This window comes from Aptenodytes patagonicus, chromosome 18 (assembly GCF_965638725.1).
Source record: "Aptenodytes patagonicus chromosome 18, bAptPat1.pri.cur, whole genome shotgun sequence".
Taxonomy (NCBI): Eukaryota; Metazoa; Chordata; class Aves; order Sphenisciformes; family Spheniscidae; genus Aptenodytes; species Aptenodytes patagonicus.
The window spans coordinates 11,453,721-11,481,241 of NC_134966.1; the positions used below are offsets into that span (position 1 = coordinate 11,453,721).

Here is a 27,521-nt window from a genome sequence, read left to right on the forward strand (position 1 = left end):
CCCTTGTGTGCAGGGTGTTGGATGCAGGCGCCTCAGTATTTCTTCTGGTGTTTGCTTTCCTGTGCAGTTCTGGCCCCTGGTGCTTGGCGAATCTGTGTGTTTTGCTTTCTTTTGCAAATTAACTGCTGCAAGGATAGGTTTTTGCTTATTGTTGATGTGTGGCTACTGAATGATTGAAAAGGAAATGTCTTCTGTTGTGTTCTACCAGTTAAGGCTGTGTCTAGGTCTCTTCTTGAATCTGACTTGTGCATTTAAAGCAGCATTGAAACCATGCCTCAAGGTGTGCTTGTTGCGTTCTAGTCATCATAACAGTATTTGTTAATTATTTGCTCCTTATTTCTTTGATAAACATTAGCTGGGTTTTTGTACTCTGTGCTTTTGTTATTGCGGTGCACCATTTTGGTGCTTCCACAAACCAAAGTGAATTTGCACACCATCTGTGTGCAATAATAAAGCTTTTAGCAACTCCAGATTGCTGTGCTTGTGGTGGGGAGTGTGGATGAAAGCCAGCCCAATGAATTAAGGTCATGTCCCTACTGGGGACAGAAAGCAAACTCTAGGTAAAACGATCTAGACAGTCCCTTTGAGAGGCATCTGTTCCTGGTAGGACTTTGGCAACCATGGTTATGGCTGTTAATCTTCAGGCTTCCAGCCACTGAAAGGTAGGAGAAGAGACATGGGGACTTGCTCCAGGCATTAATGGACACCTGCAGGGAAAAATACTTCATGTTTTTGACAGTCATAGGTGGATGGAAAGTATTGCTGAGTAGAAAACTTGTAAAGCTAGCCACATAGGTTAAAAAAAAAATAAAATCATGATACAAAGCAAAATAGACAATAGCCACTTTTCAGACAAGGTTTTTAGAAAGGATTAATACAACTACTGAATCTCTCAGATCAGTGGCGATCTCTCAATGGAGACGTACTTCATAATACCAAACTTTTAGGAACCTGACATTTACAATATTGAGGAGGAAGTAAAAGCTTTTGCATATAGGTCTGTGTGGGAGGAAATAATGTCGAAAGGAAAAAACCATGAACTGTTGTACCAGATAAATACACTATATTAAGAAAATTATGACGTGAGAGGGACATCTTGTGGCACAAATTAAAAAAAAAAAAAATCCAGTGGCAGGAGGAGTATCCTGGGACGTTACCCCAGGGTCACCATTTCTGGTAGAAATTCTAGGCCTGGTAAGAGGTGAATTTGTTCCAGTTTTCCTTCTAGCAGGACTCTTGCTACCCATTTTCTCATCTTCCCACTTTTTTGTCTCCATGAGCAGAGGATTACAGTACACAAAAGTTGTACCAAATATAATCCTCTGTCTTGGTGCAAATGATACTATTTTTTAATGAAGAAATAATTTAAAATGTCACTACCATTATTTTACTGACTGTGTTGCTTCATCAGTGGCATAAAATGTAACAGTACTTTAGCTGTGGGTGGCTAACATTTATTTTCCACTTGTATCACAATCAGATTTCCATATGTTCATATAAATTAAGAAGAATACATTTAATTTTCAGGAGTACAAAGGGCCATGATTGTGTACGATCAACTGAAATTAAACCTAACGTACATCTGTGAATCACGGTATAAGAAGTATGACGTAGTCTTGCTGTCTGTGTGCCCGAACCTTTAGATCCCTTGTTTGATTAGTTTTGATCATGCGGTGATAAAAGTTTAATTATCTTTTACAAGCAGTAGTTTTCCCAGGAGTTCTTGTTGTAACTTTGAATGATTTCTTGAATACCTTTTAAGAGTCTTAGATGAGGTTGTATTGTGTCACTGTATAGAGTGGGAGAAGTCTCTACAACACAGAAATATTTTCAGTCTCTCTCAGACCTCAGCCACCTGAACCACATGTTTTTATGTCATTTAGAAGTGGTTCTTCTCGGTAGGCTGGTTGTGCGCTTGACCAGAGAGCTGGGGTAGCAGGCAGGTTTATCTCCAGCCCAGGTACCTTCTGGTTGCAATTCACCCCCTTTGTTGGCCACTTCGGTCTGCCTTCTGGTGCAGGGGTGCTTGAGAGAATTAACTTGAGATATTGCTGGTCTGGACTGGGGTGTGTTAAGCAAGCAGGAGTAAGTTGGCATGAACTTCAAATAGAGTTACTCCTCTCAGCTTTGGAGAAACAATAGAATGTCAGTTAAAGGGAAAAACAGGTCTGTCGCTTCTACAGTAATACCTGTCAGCTGTGTAGGAGTTAAGCTTGTACGAAAAATCTAAACATCGAGGAGTTTGTGATTTGGTGGTGCATCTTTTGTTTTGAATTTCAGCAACCAGATGTTGTTTTGGTCAGTCTCACCATTTCCAATACTACTTTGTTTTTATATATCTGAGATATATTTAAAGTTCAATGTCTGTTGTTTTCTTAAGGATGTTTATAATGTGTCTATTCATGCCTAAGGATCCAGAAATACTATTTGAATCAATTGGTATGTAAATCATTCTCTGCTTTGGAAAGATAGGAGATCGTTTCTCCAGCGGTAATTCAATCATAGCTTGTTTTTTGTATAACCACAATACCCTTGCCTAAATTTAATTCAAAGTTTATGTTTCCTAGCTACAGTTCTAGTACTTCAATTGCCATGAGTAGAAATGCCATAAATTATAACAAAAATTAAGGACAATAGTAAAGGAATCTTTTTTGGGGTAAAGATAGGGCAGGAAAACCACGTTTTTGTTTTCAGGCTTTTGCACAAGACTAACTAAAAATCTGCCAAGTCATGCTGTTGTCCGGCCCAGATTTTTGACCAATACAAGTGTATTGTAAATTTTTTTTTTCTTCTACCTACAGGTCAGCTAAAATCCCAAGCATTGCAGTGTGATTGCTTTGAGATCTATCCCTTTGACTGCAATTCCTTTTCCATTAGGTATCCCACAGAATAACCAGCGTTTAGCTTAGGTTAACCGAAACCTTGGGTTTGTTGGTGTCAGCTGAATTCAGTGTGTGGACTTACACTCGTAAGGATGCCAGTTGCATGCTTTCATTTTTGACAAAAGGACTTCAGCTGCTGAAGAGCCTCACTCCAGTCTCTTACTGGTTTGATCAGTTCAAAGACCAATTCCTGTACCGATGGGCCTGTCCTAAGCCGTGGCAGTGGAGCAGTCTGGTATCCGCGAGCTTCCACATACCATGGGAACGTGTTTTCCAGCATGTCAAGTGACTAAAATGCTCTTGACAAACAACGAGATATGTGTCCTGTGATGACATCTTTGCCTTGTATGCATCGAAGAGGTTTTTCTGGTTAAATATGCGTGATGGTATTAACTTACGGTGTGAATACAAGTTTAAGTGCTATGCTGTGAATCTCTTGCGTGTTTGCTCTCTGGAATGTCCTTGGGTTTTCTAGTTTGTCTAGTTTGGTGTAGGTTGTCTCAGGGACTGTCAGGGACAGCGACGCCTTTGGGTTTTGTGTGTACATATGCAGGAGGTGCTTCCCTACCTGGAGCAACATCTGGATTACTGGTGGGACACAGTTCTCAGCTTTGCCCTTGGCTTCAGGTGTCTCCTAAGCAACACAAACTACACCTAGGAAAGACACGTTTATTCCAGAATAAGCATTTCCCCAAGAGGGCTCGGATGGAAAAGCCTTAAATTACGACTAAACGTTTGAATTCACGTCCTTGCTTGGACAGCTGTCATTTGCCGTGCAGAGAGGCGCTGAGAGGAGGAGCAGGGGTGTGCGGTGGGTGTCTGTCTGTCTGCAGGACCAGGGCGTGGGTGTATGTCTGTCTGCAGGGCCAGGGTGTGCAAGGGAAGAGCCTGCTGCCGCCGCCACTGTCCAGCGTGCAGCACGGGGGAGCCGCTTGTTTTCCCGGAGGCTGTGGGGTCGCGCCGGGTGAGGCACCCGCCGCCATCGGCCACTCGTGAAATCGGTTTGCCGAGCGCGTTTTGAGTGGAAACCCGCATTTCCGAGGCTGCGGCCGGCGGAGCGGGGCGGGCAGCGGCGGCCGGCGCCGCCAGGCTCCCCTTTCCCGGGCCCGGAGCTGGGGCGGGCCGGGGGAGCGGCCGGGGGGCTGCGGCCCCGCTCCCCGCCGGGTCCCCGCCGGCGCCGCGCCCTCCTCCGCGCTCCTGCCCGCCTCCCTCCCCTTCCTCCCCGCCGTCCCCTCCCCCCGGCTCCGCATCGCCGCGGCCGGAGCACACGCCGCCCGTGCCGGCGCTCGGCCGAGGATGCTCCCGGGCTTTTGTTCCCCTGCGGCAGGTAGGGGCCGGGGCGGCGGGGCAGGGCTGCGCCCCGGGCCGGGCGGGGGGCGGCTGGGCGGCGGCGGGGGCCGGAGCGGCGCGGTCCGGGAGAGGCGGCGAACAAAAGCGTCGTGCAAAATGGAGCCAGGAGAGAAGGGCTGGACCCCTTCCCCGCCGCGCATCCCTCCGCCTGGATGGCCGGCGGCAGGAATTTTGGGGAGGCTGCTTCGCACGGAGAGCCTCCCCGCGCTGCCCTCCGGCCGGAGCCCGGAGCCCCGGGCCGAGGGCGTGGGGAGGGGACGGGGGGAAGGAGGCGCAGCGGGAGCCTGGCAGGGAGCGGGGGCAGACGGCGGCAGGGAAGCGCCGTAGCAGGGCGTGGGGAAAGAGGGGTGGCGATGGAGGTGGTAGCGCGGGGGGAGAGGCGGTTCTGTAAAACACTTTCCCTTCTCTTCTGTCAGCCTTTGGGAGGACTCTCGTCCTGACTCGGTGAAGGTTCCATCTCCCTCTTCCCCCAACCCCTCATCCCTCCTCGGCGAGGCAGCCCACCCGGGAGGGCTTTAAAATCAGCCCTCTCCCGTGTGTGTGTGTGTGAAGTTGCTGACATGACTGCTGTTGGGTCCCGGTGCACCAGTAGCGGCGGGGAGCCGGATTTAAAGGGGAATTGTGCTGCAGACAATGCACAGCAGCAGCATCTGGAGCAGCCCTGGGGACTGGAGCTCCGGTTTTGACATTGCTACACACACAGCACCAGCCGCAATGACAGCAGCTGCTTGGAGTGGCTGCAGGCAGCAGGCAGGAGCATGAAGTAAAGAGATCACTGCAGCGCTCAAGATGAACTCCTCTTTGGTTGGCAACCAGAGTGGCCGGCCGTTCTGTCTCCTGGCCATTAGCTATTTGGAGACCATCAATTTTTGCCTCCTGGAAGTGGTTATTATTGTGTTCCTCATGGTGCTGATTATTTCAGGCAACATTATTGTGATATTTGTCTTTCACTGTGCACCTCTGCTGAACCACCACACCACCAGCTACTTCATCCAGACTATGGCGTATGCTGACCTCCTGGTGGGCGTGAGCTGTCTGGTGCCTTCTTTGTCTCTGCTGCACTATCCTATTGTTTTAAGTGAGTCCTTGGTTTGCCAAATTTTTGGTTATGTGGTATCAGTGCTGAAGAGCGTCTCCATGGCCTCTTTGGCATGCATTAGTATTGACAGATACATTGCCATCACAAAGCCGCTGACCTACAACACGCTGGTTACCCCATGGAGACTTCGAATCTGCATACTGATCATTTGGCTGTACTCCTGCCTCGTCTTCTTACCGTCCTTTCGCTGGGGAAAGCCTGGATATCACGGGGATGTGTTTCAGTGGTGTGCCAATTCCTGGAACACCGATCCCTATTTTACCCTCTTCATTGTGGTGATGCTCTATGCCCCGGCTGCTTTCATCGTCTGCTTCACTTACTTCAACATCTTCCGCATCTGCCAGCAGCACACCAAGGAGATCAACGAGAGGCGAGTGCGCTTCAGCTCTCAGGATGGGGAGGCTGGGGAGGCACAGCCCTGCCCGGACAAGCGCTATGCCATGGTTCTTTTCCGCATCACCAGTGTCTTCTACATCCTCTGGTTGCCCTACATAATCTATTTTCTGCTGGAGAGCTCCAATGTCTATAGTAACCGCATTGCATCCTTCTTGACCACTTGGCTTGCAATTAGCAACAGTTTCTGCAACTGTGTCATTTACAGTCTCTCCAACAGTGTCTTTCAGAAGGGGCTTAAGCGTCTCTCGGGGGCTATTTGTGCCTCTTGCGCTAGACAGAGGGTAGCTAAGGACTCCTCTACCTCTAGGAGCAAAAGATCTTCCAATGGATGTCATGTCTAAGACGCCTATCAGCTGGACTGGGAAGTGCAGGGACGATTCTGTAAATTGCAAAATAAGTTAAATATGATTTTAAGATGTCCAGATTTGCAAAAAGGTTTCTGAGAAATGCTGCTGACATAGAAGAATCAGGAGCACATATCATTGTGATTTCACTTTAAAAAATTATTGCTGTGGAGGAGGGCTGTGGAGTTTCACCTCCATATTAATTTTTAAGAATAAAGCTGTATCTTGACACTTACCTCTCCAGCTGGTGTGACTGAATGGAGTGGGTGTCTGAGAGCTTCGGCAAAATGTAGTCTTTCTTACAGCTTTACTAGGTTCTTTCGAGATTCGTGCTTCACATGTAAATGATAGATCTGAAGTGGAAATGTCACAGTATATGGTATATTACAGGGATTTTTTTAATATATGCCAAAGTATATTGACACAATGTTCCAGCATCATAACAGAAGGGGCCAAACAATTTGTTTTTCAGTGCTACCTAGACAGGACTTCTAGAACAGTAGCGAACAATGTGAACATTTTAGTGTGAACTTAAAGTCTTATTGAGCCATGAGTGCAGCGATGTGATCTGAACAGTCGTACGCTTAGGAGGACTGACTGGCTTCCGTGCCCCGTTTCTCTGGTAGGATGCATGTATGCGATCAGAGTACGGCATCTGCCTTTTCCTGTTTGTTGTGAAGTAAGAAGAAAAACTTGGATCAGACCAAATTTAGCAGTTAAATAAAATGTGTTTTGATAAGCTAAGAGAAAATACATGTCGCTTTATGATACCAGAGTTGTGGCAGCCACTCAAGGATGATGCCAACGTGTGAAAATTATTCTCAAACCAGTGGAGAAATGCCACGGTTTTGTATGTGGAAATTTTCTCAAGAACAACTTTAAAAATAACATGTCCTTTTTTTTTTTTAAAAAAATCTAAATTCTTCTGATATTTTACATACTAGAACTTAAGGGGAAAGGAAAGAAAACAATTGTCTTCTAAACAGCTAAGGGAACTATGTTGTAAATTTAACTGTAGTATTTGAGTTATTCATAAGTGCACAGAGCTAAATCAGAGACATTTTTCTTTAGCCTTCATGGGATTAAAGATGGTTCGAATATAGCAGGAGCTAAATCCTGTTGGCAAACACATATCTAACTGGTCAAAAAAAGTCAGTATCTGAGAAACAAAATCTCATTGACCACAGCTTTTTCAAGCTAGCTTAGATTAAATATTTTTGAGTACTGTAATGCTGTTAAGAAGGCAGTATGGCCCTCAAATCGATTCGTTTTCCTAAAGAATATCCTTGTCTTTTTACTGATGCCATATTGGAAAATGAAAGCGGACCATGTATTCCTGTAATAATGGATTACAGTCTGCATCGTCTTACCTCACCCTATCCCTGGTACAGGTATATCCCCCTGCCACGCCTCTGGTCTGAGAGCAGGTTATATACCGTGACTGTCCGCAGTTCGCTTCCTTCGTTGTGCTTCCAGTCGGTGCATTGGACTGCTGTGAGCCTGGGGAGTTCTGTGAGCTCGTGTGTTACAGTTGCTGTGTACTCTTTGTTAGTCATAGTGGGAAGGAAAAAATATTAGGGAAAAGTAATTTGATTTTTTTAGAGTTGGGGTAATTCTCTTGGCCAAAGGGAAGACTCCGTATTTTTGATAAATGGTTTCAGGTCTACTGTTGTTATATATCAAGATCATCCTCTTTAGTACTCTACCCTGTCCCTCCCACAAGCATACACATACTGTCCTCTCTGGTCTGCTGCGAGCCCCGGCCTCTCGTCTTCTGTGCTTTGCCCTGGAGGATAACAGTTTGTGTCTCTGTCCTGTGTTTGCACATGCAGCAGTTGCTACAGACCGTCCTGCTTGCTGCCCATCCACATTTACTCCAGTGCAGCCTTGTGAGGCTGCCAGTGAGGAAACTGAAGAAAAGAGAGAGCAGCGGGGTGAAGCACTCCTGGCATGGCTTGTACTTGTCAGTGCTCATTGCTGATGGGCTTGAGTTCCTCTTACGGGTATGTGTGTGTACCTGTTCCTGGGGAGGATGGGGCAGAACCCTCTACTATTGCTGCCTAGTTTTGGTTTGAGAGCCCCGTTACAAAGCACGTTTAAGTCATATCTTGGTCTGCTTTCAACGTATTTCGTCAGTAGTCCAAACCTCTCAAGATAAACTTCCTCCTTAGTTCATCTGATTTAAGAACAAAGGTGGTCTAAACCCTGATGCCTTCACGACGACACTTCTTGTTATCTTTTGTAATAAGGCAGCGTCTAGAGCCAGGGCTTACGCTGTGATCCTTGCACAGACACGATAGAGCTGATTTGTTCTGCAGAGCTCTTGCAGTCTGAATTTTGGTTGGAGACAGAGACAGCCGTGGGGGGAGCCGAAGCGTAAGGGTGTGAGTCATTTATAAATGGTATAATAAGCTCACAGCACATCAGCTGGCTAATTGTTCTCAAGTGTTTTGTAGGTATTATGGCAAAGGTGGGCTTTGGGGAACCATTTAAGGGCTTTAGTCACTAATATCAAAGCATGTATGGGGGGTATTTTTGGAACAGCCTCTCAGGTAAACTCCTAATAGCTTTTCTCTGACTCTTCACCTTACCAAGTCTTTGAATTGATGCAATCTATCACTAAAATAGCATTTGATTAAATTTAATAGAAAAGAATCTGCTAGGGCCTAAAAATGGTAGTTTCAGGTTTAAGTGGAAGCTGGAGAGCAAAGATTGTTGCTTTTTTTTCATGGCATGAGTAGAGGGTTTAAATAGGAGCATTGTATGCTAGTTTTTAAGAATATGGAAAATTTAAAAAAGCGGTAAGGGGTCTAAATCATGGCATAAAGATTTAACTCAAGGTGAAGCAGTTGCTACTTCAGCTATAAGCCTAGAACTGTACTTAAAGTGTAGTGGTTGTTACGGATGCAGATGCATGCTTGCAGCTGTTGCTTTGCAGCTAAGGTTCAGCTATAACATTCCTAACAGCCAGGCTTGTGTTCAGTTGCCTTACTCATCTGAAAGTCTTCATCAGCTCAGATGATTTCCGTGAGAGGTGAAAATCAGAATCTGGAAGACTCCAAAAGATGAGGATGGAGAGGAGTTGCAGCCAATCAATGCGTTCAAGTTTCATCCAGTGTTTTTACAGACACTTTTAAATGTTGCCTCAGTAGTTTAGTTTTAGTGTCAAATATTTCTATTTTTGTCCGTGTTAATTTATTGATTTTTTTTTAATTTAAATTACTTTTTTTTTCCTAACTTAATTTAATGTTGATCTAGGTTTGTATGTGATTAGATGTTTTAAATATTCATAACATTTGAGTCTGTTGTCTTCAGTGAGATTGCATGGGCGTGAATCTTGTTCACTGTGCCAACTGTGGAAGAAATAATTTTGAAATATACTACCTTGTTTGCTCAGCAGTCCATCTAACATCCTTTGTCATACAGTTAACATGAGGCACAGTAGTCCTTTTCATCACAATCTGTGCTATGAGTTGTTAGGCAGCAAACTTTCCAGTTGGATCACTTTCATCACTGTACGTATGAAACTAATCCTTTCTTGGCTATATTTGTATCCGAGTGTGCCTGGTGCTTTAGAAATTGGTATCAAGACCGTAGCACAGATGAATGCCACCCCAAGGAGAATACAGAAATCATATTACATCTTCATAAAAATTGGGTGTTGTGATATGATTAAATGAACTAAATTTGAAGTTCGATCTCAGACTATAATTTTTTTTTTTTTTTTAATTAGGGTTATCTGTCTCACTTTCAAATTAAGCTGCTAGAAGGTTGAATTTGCAGGATGCAATTCAGTGGCATTTTTTTTTAGTACCATGGAAAGGATTTCTATATGCACAACTTCTCAGAAGGTGATAATTTGCTTCATCTATAACTCTTGGTTTTGTGGTTGGTTTTTTTTTTTTTTTTGAGTTTACTGGAAGTTTAGGTTGTGATTATATTGTCATTTTCCAAATAGGTTGGCAGAAAATCTGTGAAATACTATTTTTTTTTTTTTATAATCTCCAATCAAGTGACAGTATTTTTTAACTCAACAGTTATCTCTTGTGTGAAACACAAGTTTTGCTGTTATGGTTAGGTTTTTTTAATTAAATGTTACTAGTTTCTACAGTCTTTATTTGCTATTAGGGGTTTTGTACTTGTTTTTAAGCTTCTTATCACTCAGAAATTTGTTTCTACTAGTTGGCATTCTGACGCGGCTCAGTGTCAGAGTGCCAAGGGGCAATCCTGAATATTTGTCACAAATCTTTGAGAATGGGGTACAAAGTACCGAGGCACAGAGAATCTCAAGAGTAGCACGAGGTTGCGTGAAGAGTCTTTCTTACAGCAGAGACTTGAATGAGAATTTTCAAATTTCAGTCTCGTGCTGCATCTCTATGGCATTGTTCCTTTCCTGCTCATATAAAGGTTTTACCTGTAAGAACTCCTAAATTTCAGCAGTTTGTCTGTTCTGAAAAAGACGCTTCCAAGGCATATATGTGATGTGAGATGGAAACATTCAGTGTGCAAATTTAATAAGCAGATTTTTCTATATTGTGGTATTACCAAGTGCTGTGATGATAACAGATGTACCGAACCTTCATGAGTCAGGAAGTCTGAAACATTTCAGTCTCGTCTTAGTCCACATCAGGGTTTGAAGTTGACAGAACTTCTACTCCTAATTCAGGTCGATGCTTTAAAAAACATATTTCTATAGGAACTAATATCCGAGCATAGGAGCCTACCTTTAGACATTACAAACAAAAGGCCCATTTAAAATTTTTCCAATTACTTGATTCATCTATTGTAGGTAATTTTAATAAGAGGAGGTGGAGGTTTTGGAGGGTTTTGTTGTTGTTTTAACATATTTTTGGTTCTGGGTACTTGAAGCACCTGCTAAAACGTTTGCCTGACCTGGTCCTTATTTTGTTGTTTAGTGTAGAAACCTTTTTCTTCCTTCTATGACTTTGCAGAATACAACGGCACATCCTTTCTGTGGTGTCATTCAAGATAAACTTGCATTTTTACCTCACTACCAACACTATCTGAAGTTGGCAAAGCACATGTTTGTAACTGATGTTCTGCTGAGATCCAAGAGGTGTAAAGCCCTCCATGGCTTTTAAACTTAAATGGGGGAAGAATAGCTGTCTTCCCTTACGCAACTTAAAGGAATGGACACTTTGCAAACCCCGGGGTTGTTCTGTTGAGGCTTCCAGGAGGGGAGAGGCTGGGGCATAACAGCGGCGGGGAAATGCCCAAGCCGAGTCCATTTGTTCTGCTGGTTGAATGCAGTGCTTCCTCCCTGCTGTCTCAGCCTGCTTGTGTCTTTCAATCCATTTTCTGCTCTTCTCTTTCCATTCTTATTGCTGAAATTCAGAGCTCTAGAGAGTGTGGTTGACACAGGCGTTTTCTTATATTTCATAGTCTTTATATGATGAATACTGTTGTTTGTATGTGGCTGCGGTCTCAGGTCGATCAGGTATATTAAATCTGTTACTCGCTTCAGGGTCCCTGAGACTTTGTAATAGTGTGGGCTTGGAATACATATGGCTGAGGTCAGGTTAGACCTTGGGGTAAGTCGTAGCTGCTGGGACTGCTGGGCCATCAGGTTTTACAGACTGTCTCCAGCAAAGTAAACAGCCCCTTCTTTAGGATGATGGGAGAATCCCCCATCGTGAAAACAACCCATTTTGCACTAGAAAAGAAGTGTTCTCCTGACTTCAGGACACCACTGAGGTCTTAAAGCTTCTCAGTTATTACTTCCCTTATTGCCTGTGCATTGCAGAGGTACCACTCTGAAAGACATTTTCTGCAGATAGGCAAAGGCAGACAATTTAATACTAAAATTTTATATGTAAAATGTTTCTGGAAGAGGAGAGCTCTTCGAAATTAAAATTTAGTATGTGTAAAACCAGATGCAGTTGTAGTTAGAGAAGGAAACTGAAAGTTGTGGCCAGTGGAAACAAACAAAGGAAACCCGCTGGACGGCTGTGCCTGTGCTGACGGTAGGATGTAAATTGCAGTTCTGTCAAAACAATGGAGTATTTAATTTGGGTCATATCCTTTACAATACATTTTTTAAAAGATGGAGTTTAACCTTCTTGCTTTTGCTTTGCTGCACTCCAGAGGCAGCTCATCTGAGCCTCGGAGCTCCCACACCCACAGCAAACGGATTCCCTTCAGACCTGGAGTGGCAATCCAGCCCCTCCATCTCAGTTCAGGTAAAATGGGATAATACCAGTCGGTGTCATGGTTGACCATCTGAGGTGTTCTAGCAATAGGGAGATAACCTGATGTGATACAGTTTGTTTAGTCAGCTTTTCAGTTGGTTTTTTTTTTTCTGTGACACAAGGTTTTCTAGACAGGTGAAATGTTTTGCTTATGCAGGCAGCTTTGCTGATGGTTCTCCACTCAATATTGACTTCTGTCACAGTTCAGTTTTTATTCCCATTGCAGAGTTTAAAACAAGCCACAGTCTGTGTCTGCTTTACATGCATTTAGTGGTGGTTGCAAATTAAAGTGTTTGCGGATTTCACCCATATCATATTTGGATCTCTTGAGCTTTAGCACTTAATAAAAATGTTAACATAAGTTATGTTCCCGTATCTTGATCCAGGTTGTTTATTTACAGCCTCTGGTGTACTTTAGCAATCTGTCCAGTCAAAACTGATTCTCTAGCTAGTGAATTTGTGGTTACTTAAATTGAGAAACAGAAGTTGTTAAAGTCATCTTTGTTTTGGCCTGAAGACATTGGGGGGAGTGTCGCAATCACTGAGCTGGTCAAAGGAGGTGCAGGTTCTGCTCCGGGGAGAGACCAGGAGGCCAAGTCACTGTGGGACTGTTACCTGTACGCAGGTTGATAACCAGAAGCTTTATTTGCTGAGAAGTTTTTAGAAATGCTGAGCAGATGCACACTGCATTGGGTTATGTTTAGATAGACAAACACATTTTGAAGTTAGCAATCGCTGCTTGTGCGGAGGAGTGCTACACCTGGGCAGTTCCTTTGCATGAGGCAGCGCCTGAGATACAGCATGTACCCTTGGGTGGTTAGGGAGAGGGAAGGGAGCCTGAACTTTTTGTTCTGACTTCTTTCTTTTTATGAATTTGTAAGACGAGGATAGCAATTTTGTAATTCAAAGCTTTGGCTTCTCTCTGATGGTCGTTACTGGAGATCCTTTAATTAAAAAGTGAAATAAATTCAAGTAACTCCTTGTAAAGATGAACTCAAATCTTGCTGTGCGTATGCGAGTCATTCTTAAATGTTACAAAGATGACGTGATAGAAGCAATCAAATGCTTAATGACATTGAAAATTTCTTCTGGGATTCCAACTGTAAATGAATCCTTGAAAATCAATAATTAGATTAGTAAAGGATGACGTTTTAATATGCTGGCAGGAACATAGAGGGATTTGTCAGGGGAAGCAAAAACAGACTTTGCACTAAAGTGGCTTAGGTATATTTATAGTGCTAGTGATTTTGTGTGTGTGTGTGTGAGATCTTTGGACTATTTTAATATAATGTAAGGCTTTGAGCTTTAGCTAACTCAAGTTGCTCGTTTTATGAAGTTACATTAGTACCACACTGTGAAGTATTTTTAAATATTAGCATTACTGAGTATTAAAAGTATTTCATAAAAACATTTTTTTAAAACATTTTCTGTAGATGCTGTCAAAGGAATTGATGTTTAGTGTACAAAGAAATAAAACCCTGAGGGCTGTAAGGTACCTGTATGTTTCTGATCACCTCGGTTTTTGAGGGGTTAGGTATTTCTTGAGGATAAATTGTTGTCATTAAAACCTACTAAAAATAATGGTGCAGTTAATCCTTTCAGGTAACAGGAAGCAGCATTACCTCCAGCCACGCTTTTGAACTGTCTGAAAGGATTTGCAATTGCATATATTGTCTTCACGGACTTATGTCTTTAGAAATGCTGTACAGCACAGTGTTTTGCAAGTTCCTATGCTGATAAATTTCTCTCCATATGTAACCTTTGAAATCTAGTTTCTATTGTAATTCTAGCATGTAAACACTAGACTCAATTTTGTATTCCTCTAATGAATGCAACAGGATGGAAATGAGTTTGCAATTGCTAATGATGAGCTTTTTTACTGTTCTTAATACTCGTGGGTATGTCTTTTCTTCAGGGATTTCAAAATTGTATTAGTACCTTTTTTAATTGTTTTTTTTCCACATGCTGTTTACAATTGAACTGCAAGCATGGGAGGCTATGCGTGCATGTGCTTTTAGGTTGCTTTGCTGAACGAAATACAGTGGAGCGATCTTACTTTAAAGGATGCTCGCTTTTCCTTGTGTCCCACCTGTCTCCTTGCGCCTTCACAGTAACTGGGACAGCAGAAGCCACTGGTGAGACTATTTCAGTGTGTCCTGAGGAGATTTGACATTTGTCAGAGGGTCATTACGAGGAGTTTTGTTTGGGAGACAGTCCAGCTCCTTACACGAGTAGTGTTACAACTGGTAGTTTTTTCCTGTGTCAGTGAAAAGGCCAAGGATAGACAAAATCACAGGTAAGAATGTGTTGTATGTGTGTTTGTAAGAACTTTGTGCACCTTTTAATGCTGGAAATTGTTTTGTATTAAAAGATGAGAAAGAGGTGTGAGTGCGAAACCCCTGCTATAAATAACTATGGAAAACAGTCCACCAAAGCAGATTAGAAAAGCAAACAGGTGAATTAGACCCAATCCGACCCTTAAGGCTCTCTAATGCTGTGTTTAATTCTGATACAATGGGGAGTATCAGGGTGTCAGTCTGGGCTCCTCGAATGTCCCCATCTCTGCCTGGGTTTGCTCTGTTTTGTACTCTGCAAGGGAAGGGGGAGATGGTGAAGATGGGTGTTTTGATATGCAAGGCAGCTGAGGAAGAGTTATCGTGGCTCCAGAATTACATATTTTGTGCCAACTCAGAGTTGTTAAAATACAGGGGAGAGGGGTGCTTCTACCCCATCGTTTTAATAGACATTTCTGTAGCTGATTTTTCAACTAAGACTAATAATAAGAAAAACTACGGTTGAGCCAAAAATGACAAATGTTACTGATAGAAAATAATACTTGCATATTTTTAAATATTAAATGGAACTAGATAAATCAGAAGCATGTAAATATCTGATTCTAAATCTTTGCATAATTATTTCCAAGAGGTAGTTTTGCTATGAGCTATTAAAACTCAAAGAAATTTATTATTCCCTTTGAGATGATCTGTACCCCAGCTGTGTCATACATCTCTTGGCTTGTTTCCTTTTTGCTGTAGATGTACATACTTATATATAATGTGTACTGTGTGACTGTACAATTACGGCCGTGTTAAATTGATTGTTTTAAAATATGTTTTTGTGTATATATGTATTTTAAAACAATCAATTTGACACGGCCGTAATTGTACAGCCACACAGTTTAGGGCTTTGTTCAATATGTAATTTTAAGAATGTCAATGTGGTTCTTAGGGAATTTTATAAACACTTTTCTGAATCTGTTAACAGCACTTCCCATCCTAAGAGAAACTGCACATTTTTCAGTGATTGTTCCACTGGTTACATTTTTGTCTGTCATTTGTTCTGGATTGATGTAATCTTGATACTACTAAAATTTCAAGGGCTGTTGACGCATTTCACGTAGCCTAGGATTGCCTGTTCTCCAAATATATGGATCATGCATCAACAGTACTAAGTAGCCTTACTGTTTTGCCTAAAAGCCTAGCTAATTTATTTAATATTCTCTCTTTAAAGAGAGGTCTCTGGAAGGGGTAGCATATTTTATGATGCTCCTTCTCTTTAAAGGGAAACTCAGAATTGAATAGCAGTACTTGTTGATCAGTGATATTATTGTAGCCAAAGGATGCATGGGTGGTTTAATAGGAAGTTTTTGCTTCAAGTTTCTTGATGAAATGTAGTGTTCTACAGAGCTGTGTGAAGAGTGTAGTTTTTTATTCTGAAATGCACTTGTACACTTTATTTGAAAGGTCTGAATGGATCATAAATACATTTAAGAAATAAATGATACGTCACATGTTTTCACGTCTTGTCTTGGATGACTTTTATGTAACTGTGCTGATAAAGGTGTGTTCGTTTGGGAGTGGATGGGGTTTTTTCCTCTTATCTTGATTGCTCTAAATAGTCTGGCTTGTACGTAATTGCCAAGAGCAGGAAAACCTTCCAGCATGCGTTTTGTGTTTATGCTTTATCCATACATGATGTAGGGCACTGTAGGCAAACTCCTCTCTATAATTTTCCTGTGGGAAACTTGAGCCCTAAAAGGAAACGAACACAGCGAAAGGGCTGGATATCACAAGGGATTCACTTTTATTTTTAGAATTGAACTATATTGCCATATTTGGACTGAAAGTATGCTGTATCAATGCACTATTGTATCAAATTGCAGCTGTTTAACCATTCCAAATTTGTCTAAATTATTCAGTTTTTTTCCACAAACACTATTTATTTATTAATGTTCTTGGTAAGTGCTAACTCCAGGTAACACTTACATTCTGCGAGCAGCATTTCTTGTGAGAAGTTAACAAGTACATTGCTTTGAAAGTGGATTTTGTGATACTTCCTTAAGGTCTTAGTAACAGGTGTAATTATTCTTACCGAAACCTTCTCACAGTGGTTTGGACGAAGACAAATTCAGGAAATGCACTGTATAAAAGTCAGTGTAAATATTGCCTATTAAAAGTAAACTTGGGAATGCCATCAACCTGCAAAATAGACCTGGTGACATGGTACCCTATTGACATTGAAAATAGCTATCGAAAGACCTTTTAATATTTTCAGATGCACTTAAAATGTACAGATCTGCTCAAAATAACTTACCCCATCGGTTAATATTACCCTTGTTGCTGCCCATGAAAGTTTTGGAGAGTTTTGGCTTTTTCTGCTCGTTGCAACTGCTGAAAGCTGTCAGCTGGCTTGTTGCTCCCTTGAATGGCTTGTCTATGCCTTGCACAGAGATGCCTTGCCACAGGATGCCACGTGCTGATCTGACCCTTGGCAAAGCAGGTAAAATTCCACTGATCGACTGAGTCTCTAGACCCTTCTCACAGTAATCTCTGACTGTGTGACAAAATCCTTGCAAAGTCAGTGGGACCTTCCTAAGCAATAATTGTAACGTGACAATCGATCCCATTGTGGCAAGAGTGAGAATCAAGCATAGTTTGGTCTTTGTGGTGGATGTGTCAGATAACTCACTCCAGTGAGCAAAATTCCGTATTTTGAATCATTCTGGGGGTGGGGGCAGGAGGGAATCTAAAGTTTGGACCTCACCATTTTTCCATTTTTATGTTGTTTTTGAAGTCAACCTGTGTCTAGGTAAAGGCTTTATGTTTTGTGCCCCCATCGGATTTCTCCAGTAGCCTGGTGAGGCAGGAGTTGATCTTTGGGTGGCAAGCCATTTCCAGCAGGCAACTTCCTCTGCTTCTCTGGAGATTTCTTATTTCAGCTTTTTTTCATCACAGGTCTTGTCCCTTCAGCAATTCTTTGCTGCTGCTTCTTCATCCTCTTGAGTTTATGTGGGGGATTAGGAGGAATAAACTTGAGCTGCTGAAAACTGCAAGTAGATCAGCCCCATGAAAGAGGTACTAGGAACTCCAGCTCTTCCATGTCTTTTAATTGTGGCTTAAGCTACAGAAAAAGCTTCTAAAGTAACACAGTCTCAGTCTGAAGACATTGATCGAGGTTGTAGCTGCATGATATGGTTTGCAGATCCCGGGATGGTCCCCGGAAGATCACGAAAATGCAAGGAAAATATCTTTTAAGTGTGTCCAGTTTAGGAGGTGGGAACCAATATGCTTTTACATACAGGCTGATACAATAGATGAGCTTTTATCTGCTGGACTGCATCCTGGTTTCCATAATTACTTGCATAGTTTCTTTTTAAATCAACTGGAGAGGAAGGTTTCAGTATAACTCCCCTAATATTTTAAAGTGCATAAAAGGGGGAGGAAGGGTATGTTCTTAGTCTGAGCATCTACATTTTCCTGCTTTCCTTCCGAGCGGTGAACTGTTGGGAGAATTTCAGTCTTTACTACACTTGCTTCAGTTCTCATGGCTGTTTTCCATTCTGTTTTCTTTATTACTTTCTTTTTCTTCCTGTCATTCTTAGCTTTCTATTTTTCAATCCCAGTTTGTGAAGGGTGTGGGTTCAGAAGGGTTTCCTTCAGTTCCCAGTCCCCTGAAAGCATGAGAAATTGCCCATTGAGCCAATTCTCACAGCAAGGTATAAAAATAGGAGTAAAGAAAAGGTTACACAATGCTTGGATTGCAGCAGTTTGTACTAATGGGGAGATTTCAAAGCTGTGGTTTGAAAAACATTTTTTAAACCTTATCATTTCCGTTAATTTTTCTCTCCCCAAGCTATGTTTCAGCTGCAGGAACTAGCGTTACAGATTACTTGAAGAATTGTACTGAAACATAGGAGTCAAGTGCTGAACAAGTCACGCAAAGCCAGAGAGAGACCACTAATTAGTTCTCTTTAGCCATAATGAGTCATTTGTTTGAGAAGCCTATCCTAAGAGTTTCCAACCAGGTGCTTTGGTCTCTGCTATTAAATAAGTGGATTAAAAGGCATGGGGGGGATTTAAGATTATTTTGCCATTGCAGCAGAACACAGGTAACACGCAGTAAACCCACTTGTTTGGTACCACAAATGGCTATTAGCAGTGAACAGTACCTGTGCTCTTGCAAAGCAGAGTACTTTACTGTAATTCAGTCTTGCAAACTTCTAAGAAACTGAAAGGTACCACTAAGGCTGTATTGACATGCTTTAAAGTTTTCAGAATTGTTTCTGAGCATTGTCTTTCTCTACTTGCAAAACTAGCTGAAGCTAACAGCCAGCCATTATCTTACTTGTCTTTGTTGACTTAAAAGGCTTATATTTATATGAAATTTATTTAGCATTGGATTTTGTTTGTTTCTGACTTCCTTATAATGAGACAGACCTCTTTGGCATGTTAATTATTATCAAATTGAAATGCTGAACAGTGCTTTTGATATAATTTCCAAAACAATCCAATAACTTGATTCTAATAGCAGTGTAATGCTTTCCTAATGAAATGTCTGTGTTAAGCCACAGAGAGGAGCATTAACCTTGGATTAAAATCAGAAGAGAAAATCAAGCACACCATGGTAATTTTGTTCTTGTTTGCAAAATTGCTTTTTGAGGAAAAAGATCAACTAAAAGCTGTATTTAATGATCTTCACACTGATTACATCATGTACTTTTTTACTATTTTACTTCTAAACTTTTTCCGTTTGTCTAACAGAAACATGGGTTATTTGGATTTAGTAAAACTTTTTAAAAATTAAAACATCTCTTCTGTTTTGCTTCCACAGAGCATCTTGTATGTTTGCAGTGTTAACGTGGGCACTGTTACATGGTAATCTCGCATGTGAAGGAGACTGGCTTTTTATTTGTGTTCAGTCATTGCCAGGGAAGCCACCTAACAAAGGAACCTTTGACCCTTTCATTAGCAGTGGTTGCTTAATGATTATTGTGGCATCTTTTCAGATGATTCCCACCACCAAGGAGCTCTTCCTCTCATTAGCTGTCCAGGAAAGTCATCTTTTAAATATTAGAAAGAGGGACCAATCATAGGCAAAAAGAAATGCCTACAGACAAACAGAGGGCTTTTGTTTCTGTTTTATTTTGGCAATTTGGGTAATAGCAATGGTTATAGTAATCAGCTAGATAACAGCTGGGTCATGACTGCCGCAAAAGGTACAAGACATTATGGTGAAACACATCCATACAAAATCTGAGATCTGATTAATCAGAAATCGCAAAATACGGCATAAAATTGTAGAAATAGTTCTGAAATTATAGAGGTCATTTTTTAATTCAATATGGTGAGCACAGTTTCAGATTCAAAAGGCGCACTAAAATGGCCTGTTGCATGCTGGGTAGATTAAGTGTTTTAAAGAGAGCTTGAGTGAGTGATTTCTGTTGTATGCTACTCATAGAATAACTTACGTTGGAAGGCACTTCTGGAGGTCATGTAGTCCAACCCTCTGCTCAAAGCAGGTCTTACCAGATCAGGCTGCTCACAGCCCTGTTGAGTTGAGTCTTGGACACCTTTGATGATGGAGACTTTACAGCCTCTTTCAGCAACCCATTTCCATCCACATGGAAGAAGCTGCTTAGTCTTCCAATTCGCATAAATGTTCCTTGTAAAGTAAAGGTTTTGGAGACTGCGTCAAATCTTTTGACAGCTTTTTTCTCGCTGCCCAGTTAGTAATTTTTTCATTTGTGTCACTGGTATGTGTTTTTTAAAATATATATTTCTTATTGTTGTTTTCTGTATTAAAGGAGGATGTATGATGTGTATGAACTATTTCCACTGGCTTCCTAAATAAGCAAATTACTTCGTTTGCTAATGGGGGAGGGTAGGTTTTTATGTTGTCAAAGGATACTTTTCCTTGCAGTGCTATGAGCTCTGGCTTAAATGACTACACTAGAAATAGTTTCAAACTGAACTGAATGAGATGGATCAGAAAATCTCACTCAGTCACATGTCTGATATTGGCAGAGACCCGAGAAGACCTCACTGTGAGAATGGCACCTGCTTATTTTCCCATTCGGAACATGAATCTGTTGTAGAGGGCAAATTAGGTTTAACTGGACATTGTTCACAAATGCTCATGGTTTCTCATGATGTGCCTGACACAAACCTCTTCCTTCCATATTCTGGAAACCTTGTTTCAGGATACTTCTCCAAGGTGGGACTAGGATTCCTTCTAAACCATCCTCAGCAATACTGACAATTCCTAATAGGGTGGGCTCTTTAAGGCCAGTATTGCCAACTAATTGCATGGAGATCGTTTGGTGTTTAAATCACTCAGATAAAAGTCAGGAGGAAAAGGCCATAAGTTTCCCTTTTACTGTTTACTGTGTTTATTGTTATGCTTTGTCAAGTTCCTTTCATCTCTACCAGGAGTTTTCCCTGCCTTTTGTGTAGGACTTGCCCTTGATGCAGACTTGTTGGGTGTTTCTTCCATCTGGTCTTTTCAGTCCATTGTTCACATTTACTGGTTTTCTTAATTGTATGCTATTTGTTATTGTTCTGCTTTCCAAATATCTAAGGCATCTGAAACTGATTGCCTCAGAGCAAAGTAGAGAACAAAGTTCCATCTTCCTCATGCTGAAATGCCCGGCTCATACAGGCAACTGTCCCTGCATTATATTATGTTTTACTATACAAAGCTGTCTTTCCTGGGCTCGTACTCAGTTTTCTACTTTTCTGTTTGTCTAATTCTGTGGAGGAGATGAAGAGTGGTTTCTCTAGCTGAAACTAAGGGACGCAATTTTGGACAGCAGCATGCAACCGCTTACAATTGACTGTTACTCTCTGCAGTTGTGAAATAAAAGAAAAGTGACTGGGCAGTATTTGCGTTCAGAAGCCTTCAAGGGAAGGCTGCTGTCTGCATTGCAATGTCTTGGAACACTTTTGTGTGTGTGCTTTTTCTACTGCTCACTGACCATTCCCAGATGTGCTTAGGTAACCGAATCTATCAAGATTGTGATCTGGAGCTGCCAGCCTGCAGGCAGTCTGTTTTGGTTGAGTAGACTGTGTTTTGTTAAATTTAGAACACACAATGCCAGTCTCCTAACTCTCAGTCCTAGCATATTGTAATTTATATTCTTTTGATGTGTTTTATTTTACTCCCCCCCCCCCCAGGAATCTCCACAAGACAGTGCTATCACCCGAGACATCAATCGAACGTTCCCTGCTCATGATTATTTTAAAGATACTGGGGGAGATGGCCAGGACTCCCTGTACAAAATATGCAAGGTATTCTTTAAATTCTTCTTGACTGGTTTTGGTAACTTGTATTTAACATCATTAACAGATGTAACTGTTATCTGAGAAGAATATGTATGTATTAGTTAACCGTGTCATGGAGACAGACTCTAGCACTAGACTCGGTCTGGTTCTTATTGTAGATGTTTAGCTGGTTATAGTGCCATTCAGATAGGGGACCTAAAGTAATAAGCCCTTCTGGATTCCTGAACGCTAAGGTGTTTGGTACAGAGACTTCGCATGATTCTAGACATGTCAGCCTGGCTCAAGCTGGACAAATGATAATCTGTGATGGAGATGGGGGCTGATTCCATGCTGATCAAGAGCAGGTCACCTTTGGCTGCCGCATGCTCCCTACTTGTCGATATTGTCTAAGTTGGGATGGCAAAGTTAGGGACGCAGGAAATCACACTGATGTTGCGTCTTGAAAAAGAAATGTTCTGATGGTTGGGTGTGTCCTTTATGTGTAATGTATGCCATAAGCTGTTGTCATACATAGTTGTCTTTAAAACTGGAGATAACTATGTACCTCCCATAAATGTTATAAAGCCATAGGCATGCATTGAAGTTGCTTATGAAAAGGAAGAAATTAGCAAAAATGGACAGGTTGTTGTTTTATTCAGTTATCTCAACTGGAATGTTTTAAGCTTCCAGCACTCTTTCTTTTGTGTAACTAGTGTTTCTCTCTCTTTCTAATGTCCCTGTAGCACCTGTTTAGAGGTAAAAGCACTCAGATAAGTGGTTTAATAGGCTGCAGCAGTCTTGGTGCATCACTGTAACCAGCCACTGCCGCTATATATCACAGTTTGATTTTCATACAGGTTATCCCTTCATTAGAATGGCAACTGATGCACCCCGTGAAAATTTTATGGAGCTATGTTCAATGCGGTGGTTTTTGTTTTCTTTGTGTTTGTAGCTTGAGACAGATATGCTGTAAAGCCTTGATTCTTTTTTTTTAGGCCTACTCTGTCTACGATGAAGAGATTGGCTACTGTCAAGGCCAATCATTTCTTGCTGCTGTACTGCTTCTACATGTAAGTGGTGGTTTTTCCCCTCGTTTGTTTTAAGCTTAAGAATAAATATTGCTCCACTTGCCTAGATTACTTTATCAAACATTGATAACTCCTGTACTAGTAGGGTTGCAGGCCACATACCCTCTTAAATGTTGGTCAATAATAATGTGATTTTAGGCAGAGAAGAGTACATTGTTTAAAACTTACTGTGGTATTGGTAACGAGTCTTGTCTACAGTCAGCGTTCATTTCACTGTGTTTCTGTTACAGGACCCCTTCCATTCGAATCTCCACAGGCTTGTACTCATGATCACTAGTAGGCATGGAATTTGTGTATAAGACAACACTGTAAATGTTTCTGTTAAAGGGTTTCAAGGTCAGATTTAAGCTTTTTAGAAGATGTTTCTATTGGAATCAGTCAGAAATATGGATGGTAATTGCCATTTGTCTTGTATACACAGAAGTGTATTTATGACATTGTTGGGATGTCAGTTTATTAGGTCTCAGTGCTTTGAACAATACGCTGCCTATGTGGGCTATTGTACTGCAGGCCTTTGTGCTTCTTGGTTTTAGGGGTTAGTGAAGGATACAGTAATATTTTAATTTTTTTTTTAAGATACTGAATTGTGCTTTTTTAAACTTAATTGTTGTTGGTAGAAGTGATCTCATCAGAGTAATATCCTTTAATTGCTTGCTTGTTCAGAAGCTAGATTCATGGTTACTGTATATTAGAAGCAAAAGTTTTAGATTCACTAACGCTTGGGAAATATGAGAGGACTAGAAATCTCTACAAATTATTTATAGACCGTTCTTTTTTAAAGTAATGTCTGCTTTTTATCAGTGTTTCTATTGCAAGCATGGGTAGTTGAAACTGAACAGAGTTCCTAAGCTCAGTAGTGTTTTGAGATTTCTTTTCCCCAGCTGCTTTTTAGTGATTGTTGCTACCAGAGAGAACTAAGCATGAAGACTTCTCCACAGTTTTCAGTGGAAGAGGAAGTCTGGTCTTCAGTGGAGTACTTTCCATAATGTTGTAAAGTCAGTGGAGGATATAGAAGAGACTGTCAACTCCATTCTTTTGAAAAAAAAAAGCCGAATTGTTAATGATAACAACCTTTTAGTTCTTTGTAACTGTAATCTGAAATATTTACTTCATGAGCAATTAATTCTTTATTGCTACACTGAATCAGATCAAGAAGGGTGATACTTTCTGATAGGAGAACTGAACACTTACTGAAACATACATGCTTTCTTTTAGCTTTTTCGTTGTCAAATGTCCATTTTTTTTAATATCCATTGCATTAGAGAGACTCACTGTCAAGAATGAACCATGCGTTATTCTAGAGTTCTTTCTTTAACAATAGCTGTTGCTTCGGGGAATAATGTATGCATTTTAAAAGGCTAAATATCAAATAAGTTTCTTTTTATTTGATTTTCTTTGAAGTCAGCCTTTGGAGTGTGGCTGCCTGGGAAAATAAATATTAAAAAGAAATGTTGCAGAAAAGGAAATTAAGTTTCTGCGAGTCCTTCACTACCAGTTTGGAATGTCTCAGTTTTCAGTTTTAACAAACTCCATCTGCAGATTAATAATAGAATACTTGAGATGGATGTTCTATTCTTTACAGGAACAAGTGATTGACCTGAAGTCAGACTTTACTATAGAAATATGAAAACTGAATTTTGATGTCAGGGAAAAATGTCTGAACGCTGATGAGTGTTTCTTCAGTTTTTGGCAGGAAAGGGATATTGAACTTTACCAAACCAATGCTGAGTTGTGATACGTGGAACTTTTGTTAGCAGTTACTGGTCTCTCTTATTCATGCCATCTAATAAATAAACATCAAATGTAATAATGTCATTTAAAAAGGTAAATATACCGTTAAGAATAAGGGAAAGATCCTGTTTAACATCCTCTAGTAATACTGCTTCTGTCTTAGTTATGTAGGTGACAAGGGGTTAGGCTGTTGAAAATCTGTAGGATTCTGCTTCTGACATGATTTGGAACAAAGACACCAAGAAACTGCTTCGGTCTTGATGTCTGAAAGATGTATTTTTAGTCGGGCGATTGAGAGGTGGTTTATTCCACAGAATAAGAATGAAATGCCGTTTGCAACACTAGACCTCATTTTGTGTGTTAATATTCTTGTTTACTTTTAAACTGGATAGGGCCAGATCAAAAAGTAGTGGCAATTTGGCCTTTCTGTAAGAGGGAGGAGAAGGGAGGTAAGGGCAAATGGAACCGATATGAAAGATTCAAATGCTCTGTGATAAATACACTTTCCTCTCTCACAGATGCCTGAGGAGCAAGCTTTCAGTGTTCTGGTCAAAATCATGTTTGATTATGGACTCAGGGAACTTTTCAAACAAAACTTTGAAGATTTGCACTGCAAGTTCTATCAGCTGGAGCGCCTCATGCAGGTAGGTGTTCAAACTTGCGTGAAGTGAATGGATCAGAGCCTGCAATTCAAAACTAGCAATTTATCTTATACATGAATAGCGTTTGTGACCTCTTAGTAAGGATGAAGAGTGAGGACTATCCATATTGGAGGTTTTTTAAGAGTAGAGAATGTTGACTCGAGACCAATCTGATGCCGCTGGCAGTGTGCAGTAAGTTTGAAGGCAGACGTGTCTGACCAGTTGGAGTGGCTCTCGTATGGCCTGGCATAGCAGTGACTTCTGAGCTCACTGCAGGCACACCGCAGAGTGGCTTTGCAGTGTCAGCACATCCACTGGCTGGGTTTCCTGCTAAGGTGAGAGCTCAGAGATCGCACTCGTTGTGCATGTGATACAGTGTCCTTCTGAGCATCCACGCTGGGGCAAGCCTTCGGCATCCTTAGAAGGTCCTTTAGCGTGTCAGGCAGCTGTCTTGTCAGGCATGGGTGCATACAGAAGCCTGCCTTGCTGCACTGATTGTCACTCTACCCTACTTACTTCTGTTACTTTGGGATTTCAGCTACAGTTCCAATATAGTATAAACTAACTTTCAGTATTTATGTGGTTTTTTTATTATTAGGAATACATTCCTGACCTGTATAACCACTTTCTGGACATTAGCCTTGAAGCGCACATGTATGCTTCCCAGTGGTTCCTTACCCTGTTCACTGCAAAATTCCCTCTCTACATGGTCTTCCATATTATTGACTTACTCTTATGTGAGGTATGTGTTATAATTGGAGACTTGTACTGCTAGCAACTTCTGACAGTTTCTCACTATCTTGATTCATGTCCTTCTTACTATCTGTTCTTTCAGAGCTAGGCACGTGATAATTATTTTTATGTAGAAGTGATATGTGTCTGCAATGAAAAAGAGTTCTCAGCATTTTAAAGATATAAATCAGGAGTCTATATAAAAGATTATAATCTCCTATTTCTTATAACACTTGAATCTATGTGAGATTCTGTACAGTGCTCATGAGATGAGAGTTAATTTACAAATATGTGGATTCCTCTGTTGTTAAATTGTATTATACACAACGATAACTTTTTTTCCCCTAGAATATTATTGCATGGAGGCTATTGCGTATAAAATTGCCCAGCTAACTCTCATGCTGGTAATGCAACAACCTTGGAGCTCTTTTTCCTGGAAACTTGAAGCCTCTTTATACTTCACAGCATATATTTAGAGAGCAAAATTATTTACATTGAGATTTTGTGTGTAATCATGTTTAGAACAGTATATTTGGTAGTATGCTGGTAAGTAGTGTAATTTGAGTCAGAGCTTATTAACATAAATGAACAAATCACATTTTGTACTGAAGTATCCTTGAGTTATTTAATGATTTGCTTTTTCACTCACTGGTTAACATTATGCATCCATTCTTCATTGGATCTGCAGTTGTTACTGTGAAGTGGCAGTTTGTCTGCATTTCCTCTACTGAAGGGTTTCAGCATTCATAAATCTCCTGGTCAATGTTTCTACCCTTTCTCTGTATCTTTTTGCAGCTTGCTTTGTCCATGTGCCAGTGTAATAGAAAGCAACAGATGGTATCGAGAAAATCAGTTCCATTTGTTTAGAAACACATTTTCAATTCAGAAATAGTAAATGTGTTCATAGTGAAGTTTTAACGTTTTTTTTACCGTTTTAAAGTGAAAGAAAAATTTAGTGGGGAAAAAGAAAGAATCTTGAAATAAGATGAGCAATGTGTCTTGATTATCAAAGGTACCCCTTAAGAAGGTGTATGCCACTACTGACTATAGAGACTGTATTTAATTGGGCAATATATATAGAACACTTCTAACAAGTAGTGGCAAAATAGATGACGTGGGACTCTGTCCTAAAGTGAGTCACTTTCTTTTTCATTACACGAATTATCCCAATTTTTTAATACCAGAACTTAATATATTGATGTAGATATTGCTGCATTTGAATCCAGTGTTTTCAGAGGTTGCTATATGAAAATTAAATGATCTTGAGCTGACCAACCAGTCATTAAAAAATAAAAATGTGCACAACAGTGCCTTCATCATTTCAGAGTTTCAGACTACTAAGGAGATAGTAAAACCTGTGTTGAAACATTGTTTTGCTATGTAAAATGGCTATCCAGTAAAGATACTTTCTTAATTGTTTGCAAAGTCATTCTCCTGGCCTTTGATTTAATATAGCACCTGGTTACACTTGTATCTTGGTTGTCCTTTCCACAGAAACTAGACAGACAAC

General features: G+C 40.9%; 2 protein-coding genes across 3 annotated transcripts in view; both read left to right on the plus strand.

Annotated features, from left to right (window-relative positions):
* Positions 1 to 27,521, plus strand: part of RABGAP1 (RAB GTPase activating protein 1) — a 75,248-nt gene that overhangs the window by 34,130 nt on the left and 13,597 nt on the right. For both annotated transcript variants that reach the window (XM_076355757.1, XM_076355758.1), the window contains 4 exons: positions 21,733 to 21,846; positions 22,815 to 22,889; positions 25,157 to 25,282; positions 25,878 to 26,021. In XM_076355757.1, the coding sequence (XP_076211872.1) occupies positions 21,733 to 21,846; positions 22,815 to 22,889; positions 25,157 to 25,282; positions 25,878 to 26,021 (459 nt within the window). The remainder of the gene's footprint in view (positions 1 to 21,732; positions 21,847 to 22,814; positions 22,890 to 25,156; positions 25,283 to 25,877; positions 26,022 to 27,521) is intronic.
* On the plus strand, positions 4,143 to 6,982 carry GPR21 (G protein-coupled receptor 21). The gene is made up of 2 exons (XM_076355287.1): positions 4,143 to 4,209; positions 4,649 to 6,982. The coding sequence occupies exon 2, from the start codon at positions 5,022 to 5,024 to the stop codon at positions 6,066 to 6,068; it is 1,047 nt and encodes a 348-aa protein (XP_076211402.1). The 5' UTR covers positions 4,143 to 4,209; positions 4,649 to 5,021; the 3' UTR covers positions 6,069 to 6,982.